This window comes from Myxine glutinosa, chromosome 2, assembly GCF_964187855.1.
Source record: "Myxine glutinosa chromosome 2, kmMyxGlut1.1, whole genome shotgun sequence".
Lineage (NCBI taxonomy): Eukaryota > Metazoa > Chordata > Myxini > Myxiniformes > Myxinidae > Myxine > Myxine glutinosa.
The window spans coordinates 9058256-9072847 of NC_136262.1; the positions used below are offsets into that span (position 1 = coordinate 9058256).

The following is a 14592-nucleotide window of genomic DNA, read 5'->3' on the forward strand; positions in this document are numbered from 1 at the left end:
CCAAGTCATTCCTCAGGTCTTCACTTGTCTGGACCATGAGCGCCTTTATTTGTTCCATAAATAGGCCCAAATTCATCGGTGCTGCTACGGTCACGGGCGCGGCTAGATTTGGCGCCACAATAACCATGTGCGCGAGGGCGCCATTTTGTGTGCCTGATACCTCCTCAACCACCTCCTCATTGTTCTCCTCTACTTCGTCCCTCTGATCCTGGGTTACTCCTAACCCCTCCTCTAGCTCACCCACCTGCATCCGATCGCCTTGACCAGCCATGGCGCGATTTCAAAGTTCAGGTTTTGTAAAACAAAACAAATTTCGGCCGCTCCAAATTTTGACCAAATTTTTTTTTAGATGTTTTAAAAATTTGGTTCGGGCCCCGAATCTCACTCCCAGACACCAATTGTTACTGATCGCGGTTTAGATGTTATGATGGGCCGAGCGGATGGTCCAACCGCGACCGTTACAGGATCCCTGACTCACCCGATTCACCCAGAACTTTGGCCGTATCGCACTGCAGCTGCCCAATCTGGGAAAAGACTAAAACGACGAAATGCAAAGAGGAAAAGGAATAAAACGAGAAGACGGACAGAAGAGTAATTGGATTTATTGTACACACACACAAGCAAAAAGGAGCAATCAAGTTTATTTACAACACATAAGACGCAGGTGACACAGTGCAAATACTAGCTTATACAGACTTAATTAACCCAGGGACAGAACAAACAAAACAAACTCACGTACACAAGAAGGGTGGAAAGGCAGGAGGTGGATGGCTGGAGGGAGAGGAAGGTCCAAGGGGGTCCTGCAGCACGATCGACGCGTTTAGCAGCCGCCGTTCCTTCACGGCCTTGCTCAAAACCGCCGTTCAGGCCCCAAGCTGCTGTTGTGGCTGCTGTGGACGTCGCGTGCTTTCCCAGGACTTGTCTGACTCGTTGGTGTCCAAACCCTCAACTCTTTCTTGGTCCACTCACTCCTCACCACCGACTCCTCACTGCAACCAACGCAACCACTGACCACCACCACCGACTCCTCACCGCAACCAACGCAACCAACTGACCACCGACTCCAGACTGACTCTGACTCACTTGCTTCTTGCGTGCGCGCCTTTTATAGCGCCTCCAGCGATCAAGCCGCCGGCCTTCCTGACACGCCCATCGGTGTGCTCACCTCGGCCCTGGTTGGTCACGCGACCCTCTCGCTCCGCCCTTGATGACGACGGGCGGGCACGCCCCTCTTCCCCTCTATGACGAGGTGGAGACACGCCTTTCTTCTCCGACCCTGCCTCGTGGTCAATGGCGGTTATTGGAGGGGAGGTAATTGGCAATCACGAGAGGGGATGTAAAAGGAAATGGAGATTTTGGGGATGGGAATGAAAGGGGATCTATTCTCTTTCACTGGTGCAATGGAGTACTTCAATTAATGGGAGACACAGCCTTACCCTAAAACACAGAATAAGAGATAACTATCAAACAGGGGTATTCTATTATTTGGCTGACGTGTATGCTTGTGGACTAATTATGGGATGCCCTTTCACCTTTACACAGCTCCGGAGGTAGGGGGGGCGCAGAATAAACAATAATAATAATAATAATACAGCACACAATCAAAAAAATACAGTCCTCATCTCCGCAACAATATATATATATATGTATATGTATATGTATATATATATATATATATATATATATATATATATATATATATATATATATATATGTATATATATATATACGTATATATATATATATGTATATATATATATACTGTATGTATATATATATATATATTGTTGCGATTCTCTACGCCGGCCTTCTTCCCCTTACCAAGGGGGGATTAATCTCCTTGTCTTTGCTGGGCCTGGCGGAACCGAGACTTGAGACGTCCCTCTCGGACACACGCGGATTAGGGTTTCGGGACCACTCCTCGCTCGTACCTAATTCCCCGCGCTGCCCTGGGAGCGAGGAAACAAGCCTCGCACGAACCACGTGTGGTTTGAGTACGCCGAGCGGATTGCGTACACGTGGTCCGCGCAGTTACTTAGATGTTGGAACCCGATTAGAGTGGTTCTAGCCGTACCATGCTTAGCCAATCGAAGAAACCACAGAAACGGTCGAATCAGGAAGAAAGGAAGAACAAACGGTTTAATTATTTCCCACACGTAGATACAAGTTCAAGGACGAAGAGACACAGAGCAACCTTAAGCAGTCTTAACTTATCCCTTGGACAACGGGCCCATCTCACACTCACACAGGGAATTGCAGAAGGGTAGATGTTCCCCAACGCGTCGAGAGATGGTCCCCGTCCAGCTCTCCACGGCCCCGGCACGTCCCGCGAAGATGGTGGCAGGCGAAGGCAGGGACTCGTAGCGCGTCTCTCGAACAAAGCAGATGTTGGGGGTGGAACGGCAAAAGGTGGACTTTAGCGCGGCTAGTGGTTACTCAGCCGTTCTCACTCGCGCGTCTCAAATGCGCGGTATTCGGTTCAAGCGCGTCCGAATACCGCGTATCTGTACCGCTCTCGTGCAAGTGCGTGAAGTTCATCAAGTTCATCAACTGCCGCGAGTCCTCCTTTGCTCTCGGCTTTCCCGCGCTAGTCCTTTATCTTTCTCTCTCGCAGCAAGTCCTTCGCTTCAGTCCTTCGCTGTAAGTCCTTTATCTTTCTCTCTCGCAGCAAGTCCTGTCGAGGGCTTTCATGCAGCGGGTCTTATAGCTACGCCCCCCAAACCTTCTGGTATTCACTCGAACCTTCTCACCACGCCCTGTGACGCAACGCCACCGTCACCACCTCCGAGCTCTGATTGGCGGCTCGTGCTTACCGTCAGCGCTTCCGCCGCTCCACCCTCGACTCCGCCCCGGTCCTCTTAGCCTGCCTCATGTCAACTCGCCTAATGATCAACCAACGTTTAGCAAAATGGATTGATGCCAGGGTAGCTGGAAAATCGGTGGCAAGTAGGGCCTATCCTCCTGGCTCTACTCAACGCAGAACTAACAAAGGAAAAGGACTAAGCTTACAAATACTAAGACATAACTATACTATCGCGAGGCTACATGTGGCTTGTGTGACTAACTTTGGGGGGCAAACTTTAACCTTTATTAGGCTCACTTGACAAACTCAAAACCGCAACACTGCCCCCCTCCATCGTCAGACTCATCCCCGAGTCGAACCTACAAAAACTGGAATGACCGGTTTTGAGAAAGAGTTGGGACTAACTTTTAATTTTGTGTGACGCTTAGATGTGGTTCCCCCTAACATTTATTCTAACCCGTGTGTGTGACAGTTTTACAACACTAAATATGTCCCACCTACTGCGTTGAGTAGCTAACTGACAGACTCACGCCCACAATTAACCGAATTGCAGAATTATTTTCAAACTAAACATAAAGCCGGTGGGCAGCATTTTATATACAATCACAAAACCTAACCTTATTTACATTTCTATGACCCGGGACCTCTCCTTTTTGGAAAGAAGATTGGAGGGGAAGAGAAAAGCACAGCAATGAACAAAAACACATTTCAAAAGTTCACATTTCTCATTTCTGCTGTTGTCTGGCATCTTCTTCTTGCTTCCTGCATCTTCTGTGTGCATAAAACTTACAGTTCTTCTTTCCTAGCACACCAATAATAAAAATGTACAAAAAGTGTGTTCGTTTATATTTTGCCAGCAGGGCCAACCCTATATGGTCCAACTGCGTGACATTGATGCCACCCAAAACAAGTGGTCCGAAGATGCAAGGTGAGTCTGCAGCCAAGTGCTGCACAGCAAAGTATACGGCCACAAAACCTATGGTCCATAACGTGTAATGTGCAGCAAAGTGTCTGTGGCAGCAAGTGCTGCACATGTGCAGCAAAAGTTATAACAAACGGTACGGCAGCAAAGTGCTGCGCAGTTCAGCTGCACAGGTGTAGCAAAGTGCAGCAGGGGTGCTGCCAAGTGCAGCTGCACCGTTCCACCTCCAAAATGGTCCTGGGGTGGGGGAGAGACAAAGCACAACCGGCAAAGCGGAAAGGCCAGAGGTACACAGCAATACAAGGTAATGCAGCATGAGGGGCGCGGAAGAGCGAGCAGAGCAAGCTCATCCCTAACCGTCCATGCCCCCCAACGTCAGCTTACACTGCCCTTGCCCTTCCCTGTATTTACAAATTCGTCACTACGTCCTGTCTCCCATATCCCCCTCTAAACCAAATTCGTCTCCCAATCCCTCCCAGGATGGAAGGAATGGAACAAACACATTGTCTCATTACGTCATGATGCGTCTCACTTACTCAAATCGTTTACTTGGTGCTGGTGCAGAGCTTTGTCATCCTCGGTGAATGGATGTGGATGGCGCGAAGGAAATTTCTCTTCCTAACTACACTAATTGACTAACTCACTTACACTACCCGAGGTCATACCCTGCCAATTGGCCATCTTTACACTATGTGGTTCTAAAAACCGAATTCCCCTGTTGACCACTCTGCGGTGCCCTACGAATTTGGGTCTCACTCCCCAATTTTTCCTACTGTGCCCTTGCACAATTTCGGGGCTGGGTCGTGTGGCTCCACTAGCAGGTCCAACTACCTGCGCACCTCCGCCACTGAAGTTGCCACCCGAGCTTACCTGCTCCTGCGACTACCTAACTGGGGAAGGCCCCTCCTGGCTCTTTACCCCCTGATGCCCTCCTTGGCATTGGGCTACCCGGGTTTTTTTCTTGGATCCTCGGGCCCCACTGAACAACTACTCACAACCCTAACTGGCTCCCAGAGCCTACCTGCGGCCTCACCTGGCTGACAAACTACCAGTAGCGGAGTGCTCCAATAACCATACTTACCAATTAAGCCCACACGCCCAGCCATTCACTGACTCACGCACTCGACCAAAGCACTACTTGCCACTTCCCGCACCACAGGTGTCAATATCCAAACAATTTACCTTAGCCCTCTACCTGGCTTTACACTACCCACCCCGGGTATTCGTGAATGGGTCCTTCTCCCCCCATTCACTCCTTCGCACCATGCATTCCACATCTTTTACTTCCCACCAAGCATTCCACACCAAGCATTCCACACTACTCATTCCACACCAATTATCTCTCACACCACTTCTCTCGCACACCTTTTGTGCTCTTACACCTTTCCCATACACTCCAAACACAACTCCATTTGTTCTCCATACACAATTCCTGGTTATTCTCAACCAAATCCACATTTGCTCAATACACAATCCCTGGTTATTCTCAACCAATTCCTCATTTGCTCAATACACAATCCCTGGTTATTCTCAACCAAATCCTCATTTGCCCAATACACAATCCCTGGTTATTCTCAAACAATTCCTCATTTGCTCAATACACAGATCCTCACACACACAGCATCATCTAGCTGACTACTTCCCCTAATACTCGTGCTTCCCCGTCTTCCCTTTAAACTATGCACTTCCCTCGTCATTATCATCCATCTAAGCTACCTACGTCCCCTCTATGGTACAAATGTCACTACTTAAATCTTGTCCTCTACCGTCATCTAATTTCCCTATCAATTATCCTAGCCCGCCCTCGGCTAGCTTCGGTGCCCCATGGAGGTAACCATCGCTGGTCCCTCCATGTGCCTAACACTGCCATCCCCCTAAACTAATTCTCATGAGCCCAGTGTGAGGAATGGTGAAACTGCCATTCCCTTACGCCGGGTACCATTCCCCAACACTATTGCTATCCGTCCACTATACTCGAGCCTCTCCGTGCGGAAATACATTTTCACAGCTCGGCTTCGAAAAGCCGAGCGATCCATGTGGGTGGTTTGTCTCCTGTAGGTTGGGTCCGTCCGGCATTTTATATCCAGGGGAGGAGGCATGGTTGGGCCAAGGTTCAAGGTGCCATCTCTGCGTGAGGCCTTGCGGTCCCACGCACGATGGCCCAACCGCCCACGGTCGGAGCACCGCAGCCGCCAGGTGGCGCGGCTCCGAACTCTCCTACCCCCCCTTGAACCATGCCGATCGCCGCCACGACGCGGCACCAACCATACAGGGCGGAGCCCGGCGCGAACCGTGCACGCCGTTCCTCGTGAGACCACCGCGGCAACGATCCCCACCGGTCCCCGCAGCAAACAAAGCACACAACTCACCGAGGGCTCACGTCGGCTATATGTCGCGCTAAACGCTACCCTGGTCTGCGTCGATGCTTGAGCCGCGTTCTCCCCACACGCGACCCACTCCACACTCGCACACCGTGGCGCTCCAGCGCCGCCCATACACTCCATTACCGCACACTTCTCTGTTACACGGTCCGGTGTGCATTCTTTCTCGCGCTCTGTACTCACACCTGCACACCTAGGTGCACTCACGCCATTCGCACACTCCATTACCACACACCCTCGCGCACACCCTGGTGCACTCATACCACTCATGCACTCCATTACACAATCGGCCATCGCACACCCTCACACACACTCCTCCATTACGTACTCCGAAACGTCCACGGGTGTGCACTCCCCTGGTACACACCCAATCACGTGCTCTGGTGTGCACTCCTGCACACTCTCTACAACACGCTCTGGTGTGCATTCTCTCTCACTCTCCTCGGCCATCGCACACTCTGTAACACACTCCTCTCTGACGCACTCTTCCCACACACATTCTGTCATACACTCGCGCTCCAGTGCACACTTCTCTCGCACACGCGTGCCATTCACTCGCGTACACCGCACAAAGGACCTTCCACGAGCGCCCGGGGTCCGTCTCGATCCCAAGCGCGCCAAAAACCTTTTCTCGACAAACACACTCCAACTCACCTTGGGGACCTTCTTCTCCGGCAACACCTGCAAACTTTCCATTTCGTTAGGAAGCACGACATCACAATGCGAACACGAACTTTGTGTGCATTCCATTTCTTCCCTCGATTGAATTTATATCTCTGCCGTCTCTTCGGCCCCAATTGTTTCTGCAATTTCTTTTTCCTCGACGATCGCCGGCGCGCATTAATTTTCTTTGTCCAATTCGGCGGCCGTCAGCTCTTTTACACCCCGAGTCGCGATTTATATTCCCTTGGTCCATGTAGCCGCGCCCTGCTCTACCCCGCTCTCCCCGCGTTCCTCGCACCGCGTTACCCCATTGGGTCCCAATGCGACCTCCTCCCCCGGCTTGCGCCCAATGTCCTTCCCCGTTTTTTTCATATCTCTCTTTGGCTCTGCCATCATTTTTTAAATTTAATTAGTCATTTGAACACCCATTTTGTTAATTTCCCTGGTGTATTTGTTCCCCTGGGCATACATTTTGTTTTCTTCATCCCACTTGGTCAAAAATGTCATCATTTGTGCCATAAAAAGGTCCACATTCATTGGTGCTGCGGGCTCGGCTCTCGCCGCCACATGCGAGGTGCCGCCATTTTCTTTGCCAGCTGCTACACCCTTTTCTGCTTCCACTACCAACTATCTCTGCATTTCGCCCTGGGTCATCAATTCTACCTTATCTACCCCCACCGGCATTCGACCGCTTTGGCTAGCCATGGTACGAATTAAAATTTTTGATTTTCAAACTACATTTTGGTCGCTCGTGATTTTGGGCCGAATTCGTCCAAAAAAATTTGGTTGGGTTCCAATTCCCAACTCCCGGACACCAATTGTTACTGCCAATATGTAAAATTGGTGTCCAAAATTTTGTCTAAAAATTTATGTCCCAGGTTCCAAATCCCCACTCCTGACTACCAATTGTTGCGGTTCTCTACGCCGGCCTTCTTCCCCTTACCAAGGGGGGATTAATCCCCTTGTCTTTGCTGGGCCTGGCGGAACCGAGACTTGAGACGTCCCTCTCGGACACACGTGGAGTAGGGTTTCGGGACCACTCCTCGCTCGTACCTAATTCCCCGCGCTGCCCTGGGAGCGAGGAAACAAGCCTCACACGAACCACGGTGGTTTGAGTACGCCGAGCGGATTACGTACACGTGGTCCACGCAGTTACTTAGATGTTAGAACCCGATTAGAGCGGTTCTACCCGTACCATGCTTAGCCAATCGAAGAAACCACAGAAACGGTCGAATCAGGAAGAAAGGAAGAACAAACGGTTTAATTATTTCCCACACGTACATACAAGTTCAAGGACGAAGAGAAACAGAGCAACCTTAAGTAGTCTTAACTTATCCCTTGGACAACGGGCCCTTCTCACACTCACACAGGGAATTGCAGAAGGGTAGATGTTCCCCAACACGTCGAGAGATGGTCCCCGTCCGGCTCTCCACGGCCCCGGCACGTCCCGTGAAGATGGTGGCAGGCGAAGGCAGGGACTCGCAGCGCGTCTCTCGAACAAAGCAGATGTTTGGGGCGGAACGGCAAAAGGCGGACTTTAGCGCGGCTAGCGGTTACTCAGCCGTTCTCACTCGCGCGTCTCAAATGCGCGGTATTCGGTTCAAGCGCGTCTGGCTGCGCCCGCGTATCTGTACCGCTCTCGTGCAAGTGCGTGAAGTTCATCAAGTTCATCAACTGCCGCGAGTCCTCCTTTGCTCTCGGCTTTCCCACGCTAGTCCTTTATCTTTCTCTCTCGCAGCAAGTCCTTCGCTTCAGTCCTTCGCTGCAAGTCCTTTATCTTTCTCTCTTGCAGCAAGTCCTGTCGAGGGCTTTCGCGCAGCGGGTCTTATAGCTACGCCCCCCGAACCTTCTGGCATTCACTCGAACCTTCTCAACACGCCCTGTGACGCAACGCCGCCGTCACCACCTCCGAGCTCTGATTGGCGGCTCGTGCTTACCGTTTCTTCCGCCGCTCCACCCTCGACTCCGCCCCGGTCCTCCTAGCCTGCCTCGTGTTAACTCGCCCAATGATCAACCAACGTTTAGCAAAATGGATTGAGGCTAGGGTAGCTGGAAAATCGGTGGCAAGTACGGCCTATTCTCCTGGCTCTACTCAACGCAGAACTAATAAAGGACTAAGCTTACATTACTAAGACATCACGATACTAAAATTACTATCGCGAGGCTACATGTGGCTTGTGTGACTAACTATGGGGGGCAAACTTTAACCTTTATTAGGCTCGCTTGACAGACTCAAAACCGCAACAATATGTCATAACCATTGTTTAACAAAAGTTTAGCAAATAAAAAAAAAGCACAATATTTCGTCTTACAAAGGAGCGACAAAGGAGCATGCACGAACCTGTTCGAGGCAATCATGGAGAAATGACAGCACGTGATATCATTCGACCAATCAAGAAGGCGGACGCATGTTCCAAGTGTTTCAGCAATAAAGCCACATACATGGTACACGTGGATCGATAAGTGAACCACACACATGGTACACGTGGATCGATAAGTGAACCACACACATGGTACACGTGGATCTATAAGTGAACCACACACATGGTACACGTGGATCTATAAGTGAACCACACACATGGTACACGTGGATCTATAAGTGAACCACACACATGGTACACGTGGATCGATAAGTGAACCACACACATGGTACACGTGGATCTATAAGTGAATCACAGACATGGTACACGTGGATCGATAAGTGAACCACACACATGGTACACGTGGATCGATAAGTGAACCACACACATGGTACACGTGGATCGATAAGTGAACCACACACATGGTACACGTGGATCTATATGTGAACCACACACATGGTACACGTGGATCTATATGTGAACCACACACATGGTACACGTGGATCTATATGTGAACCACACACATGGTACACGTGGATCTATAAGTGAATCACAGACATGGTACACGTTGATCTATATGTGAACCATACACATGGTACACGTGGATCTATATGTGAACCACAGACATGGTACACGTGGATCTATATGTGAACCACAGACATGGTACACGTGGATCTATATGTGAACCACACACATGGTACACGTGGCTCTATATGTGAACCATACACATGGTACACGTGGATCTATATGTGAACCACACACATGGTACACGTGGATCTATATGTGAACCACACACAGGATATGGCGGTTAAACAGCCGGGATTCGAACCCAGGCTCCACGGTTTGGAGGAAGGGCAGCGTGCGACCCTCTCGGCCGAGGCCATTGCGAGCCCAACTTGGTAAATAAACACCACAGCAATATAAATACATTAGTTACTGTAGATCTGTGTGTTTACACATGTGTCGTACGTTCGTTCGTTTAAAAGGACGTTTATGGGACATTGCACCATGTACACGCGGTACAGCGTTGTTAATGTAAATAATTCATAGTTTTTGACACTCATGGAAAAATAGCCAGTTTTTTAGCGTCAGGATGATCAAGGTGTGGTGAGACAGGTACCGATGGCTTTGACTCAATAACCGTTTAAATGTTAATTTAAAAAAAGGCACCGCTGGGATTCGAACCCAGGATCTCCTGTTTACTAGACAGGCGCTTTAACCAACTAAGCCACGGCGCCAGCAGGTTAAAGTTTTTATCTCTAACTGATATAAAGTATATAATAGGTTTAAATTTTGTTTTATTAATTTGTTTCATATTATTTATGGCCCAGTAATCATAGTTTTACCAGAAGTAATTATTCGCATTTTCTTTGACCAATCATAGCGATTATAAGATCGAAGTGACGTCATGCGACGTCACGTTCCGGGCGGTGCCGACTTCGGTCGTCGGTGCCGTGCAGGTGGTGTTATTCCGTGCTGTGGTGGAATCTTCAACTTGGATCGTTCCTCTGTTTTCGCGCCTTTTGTGTGGCCTAGGCCGTGCACACCAAGAACTCGTCCCGCTTGCCCTGAGCGACCCAGATGAGCTGAAGCTTCCGAGGGATGTGGTGTCCCGGCCCCGGTGTGCTCGGCGTCCAGTGAGGCCGCACTAGCGCCATGGAGTCGACGGTGGACGATGGTAAATACCTTGTCTCTCGCATCACAAATAAGGGGAAACGAGGTGTGTGAACAAACGGGGTTTTCATGATCATTATGGAGGGGTCTCTTGAGCTGTATTTGCAATGGACACCTGCCGTGGAAGATCTCAACGGAGACCACCTGATTTGGCTTGAATTGCACCTTCATCAGTCATGGCGGTGTTCACGTTTAACTCCGAGTCTGTGTCGTGCATACAGGACACCACTGAAGGCTAGTGACACAGGTGACATTGAGTGCCAGGTTGTACCAGGTCAGGTGTTAACGGACATGTTTCACGTGACACAGGTGACATTGAGTGCCAGGTTGTCCCAAGTGTTAACGGACGTGTTTCACGTGACAGGCATGTGACATTGAGTGCCAGGTTGTACCAGGTCAGGTGTTAACGGACGTGTTTCACATGACTCAGGTGACATTGAGTGCCAGGTTGTCCCAGGTGTTAACGGACATGTTTCACGTGACACTCAGGTGACTGCGTGCCAGGTAGTACCAGGTCAGGTGTTAACGGACATGTTTCACGTGACAGGCAGGTGACATTGAGTGCCATGTTGTACCAGGTCAGGTGTTAACGGACATGTTTCACGTGACACTCAGGTGACTGCGTGCCAGGTTGTCAGGTGTTAACGGACATGTTTCACGTGACAGGCAGGTGACATTCAGTGCCAGGTTGTACCAGATCAGGTGTTAACGGACATGTTTCACGTGACACTCAGGTGACATTGACTGCCAGGTTGCCCCAGGTGTTAACGGACATGTTTCACGTGACAGGCAGGTGACATTGAGTGCCAGGTTGTACCAGGTCAAGTGTTAACGGACATGTTTCACGTGACACTCAGGTGACATTGAGTGCCAGGTTGCCCCAGGTGTTAACGGACATGTTTCACGTGACACTCAGGTGACATTGAGTGCCAGGTTGTCCCAAGTGTTAACGGACATGTTTCACGTTTGCAAATTTTTCTTTAAGGTTTGCTGAAAGTGAAGCGTTGGACGCTTTTCAGTCCTCCTGTCTTGGCCCTTCAGACACTCTGTCTTCACCCTTTGGAAATTCTGTTTTGGTCCTTCGGACATTCTGTCTTGGTCCTTCGGACATTCTGTCTTGGCCCCTCAGACATTGTCTTGGCCCCTCAGACATTCTGTCTTGGCCCCTCAGACATTCTGTCTTGGCCCCTCAGACATTCTGTCTTGGCCCCTCAGACATTCTGTCTTGGCCCCTCAGGCATTCTGTCTTGGCCCCTCAGGCATTCTGTCTTGGCCCCTCAGGCATTCTGTTTTGGCCCCTCAGACATTCTGTCTTGGCCCCTCAAACATTCTGTCTTGGCCCCTCAGACATTCTGTCTTGGCCCTTCAGACATTCTGTCTTGGCCCCTCAGACATTCTGTCTTGGCCCCTCAGACGTTCTGTCTTGGCCCCTCAGACATTCTGTCTTGGCCCCTCAGACATTCTGTCTTGGCCCCTCAGACATTCTGTCTTGGCCCCTCAGACATTCTGTCTTCGCCCTTCAGACATTCTGTCTTGGCCCCTCAGACATTGTCTTTGCCCTTCGGACATTCTGTCTTGTCACTTCTGGCTCGGTTGGTGCTCGTCCATACCCTAACGACCCATACCATCGTGCTTGTGCTTTTCCTCTGCCCTGATGGTTGTGCTGCTGATGCAGTGCCCCCTGTTACCTGTCCGCTGGTGCTCATTTTTCTGACCTCGGAAGGATGACAGGCTGACTCAACCCACGTGGTGTTAATTCAATGTCACGACAAGGGCTCAAACTCAGGACCCTAAGATCTCAAGGCAGCCACCTTTACGTTAAGGCAACTCCAGGTGTTTCATTTGTCAAGATGTGCATTTATTGCTCTTCCACATTGAGGTGTTTCTGGTGCAGGCACCTGGGTGTGTTCACTTACCAAGCAGATGGCTAGCGCTTGCCGAGCCGGCCGTTCCTTAGCAACGGTTTCCAATGGAGTGCTTGCCTGAGTCATGAAGTCACTCAGCGAGTGCTTTACAAGAACCTTGGCAACTGAACACACCCCAGGTTTGGCGCTCCTATTAGAGTCCTAGAGATATGAAGCATGTACACCCCAGGTTTGGCGCTCCTATTAGAGTCCTATAGATATGAAGCATATACACCCCAGGTTTGGCGCTCATATTAGTCCTATAGATATGAAGCATATACACCCCAGGTTTGGCGCTCCTATTGGAGTCCTATAGATATGAAGCATATACACCCCAGGTTTGGTGCTCCTATTAGTCCTATAGATATGAAGCATATACACCCCAGGTTTGGCGCTCATATTAGAGTCCTATAGATATGAAGCATATGCACCCCAGGCTTGGCGCTCCTATTAGAGTCCTATAGATATGAAGCATATACACCCCAGGTTTGGCGCTCCTATTAGAGTCCTATAGATATGAAGCATATACACCCTAGGTTTGGCGCTCCTATTAGAGTCCGACAGATATGAACCATATGCACCCCAGGTTTGGTGCTCCTATTAGAGTCCTATAGAAATGAAGCATATACACCCCAGGTTTGGCGCTCCTATTAGAGTCCTATAGATATGAAGCATATACACCCCAGGTTTGGCGCTCCTATTAGAGTCCTATAGATATGAAGCATATACACCCTAGGTTTGGCGCTCCTATTAGAGTCCTATAGATATGAAGCATATGCACCCCAGGTTTGGCGCTCCTATTAGAGTCCTATAGATATGAAGCATATACACCCCAGGTTTGGTGCTCATATTAGAGTCCTATAGATATGAAGCATATACACCCCAGGTTTGGCGCTCCTATTAGAGTCCTATAGATATGAAGCATATACACCCTAGGTTTGGCGCTCCTATTAGAGTCCTATAGATATGAAGCATATACACCCCAGGTTTGGCGCTCATATTAGAGTCCTATAGATATGAAGCATATACACCCCAGGTTTGGTGCTCCTATTAGAGTCCTATAGATATGAAGCATATAATAATAATAATAACAATAATACATTTATTTTATATAGCGCTTTTCAAGAAGCCCAAAGACGCTTTGACAGAGTACAAAAAACAAGTGCAAAAAGACAAAAATCAATCGGTAAATTAATCAAAGCAAAAGTAAGGAGAAGGAGAAGAGATAGTCAGGGGTTAAATGCTGTGGGTTAAATGTTGAATGCAGTGTTGAACAGGTGGGTCTTGACTGATGTTTTGAATGTGGTGAGTGAGGAGGAGTCTCTGATGGTGTGAGGTCGTGAGTTCCAGAGGGTGGGAGCAGCGATGGAGAAGGCCCTGTCCCCCCAGGATCTGAATTTGGTCCGGATGGGGGGGTCAGGAGGTTGGTACCAGCAGAGCGGAGGTTATACCCAGGTTTGGCGCTCATATTCGAGTCCTATAGATTCGAGTCCTTTCGCCGCTTATGAGGCTGGCTGACCAGTTGATTTGGCTGCCATCTTGAAAGATTAACTGATGCCTGTACCAATCTATCTTGTTGAAATGACTTGGTCACTCCACACCAGTAACGAATCTTTAACTGCAGATCTCTTGATTTAAGGCATAGACTGCCCTGAATCTACCCAACTGCACAAATAATCATCTTGTTTCATAATACATGGTCAAGTGTTGTCAGCATAGGAAGGCCTGGTAATGCATTGCCTTGTGGTTGTCTAGCAGATGTATTTATCAAGATTGTACTTCACATGGGTCCAGCTTCAACACAATAGATGTTGTATTTGATCAATACATACATGATTCAATCAAGTCAGGCAAAAGGTCAAGGAGAAGTGAGGGTATTCGAACA

At 49.3% G+C, this 14592-nt stretch overlaps 1 protein-coding gene and 1 non-coding gene across 4 annotated transcripts in view; one reads left to right on the forward strand and one right to left on the reverse strand.

Annotated features, from left to right (window-relative positions):
• Window positions 1–10293: 10293 nt before the first annotated feature.
• Window positions 10294–10367, reverse strand: TRNAT-AGU (transfer RNA threonine (anticodon AGU)). The gene has a single exon. It is a non-coding gene; the product is annotated as a tRNA-Thr (tRNA).
• Window positions 10368–10547: 180 nt separating this feature from the next.
• The window catches only part of MARCHF6 (membrane associated ring-CH-type finger 6), an 84321-nt gene continuing 80276 nt past the window's right edge, over window positions 10548–14592 (forward strand). For 2 of the 3 annotated variants that reach the window (XM_078772959.1, XM_078772960.1), the window contains exon 1: window positions 10650–10805. In XM_078772959.1, coding sequence (XP_078629085.1) covers window positions 10786–10805 — 20 coding nt within the window. In that variant the 5' untranslated portion in view covers window positions 10650–10785. Of the gene's footprint in view, window positions 10808–14592 lie in introns of all 3 variants that reach the window. The other variant, XM_068108774.2, reaches the window with a different exon arrangement.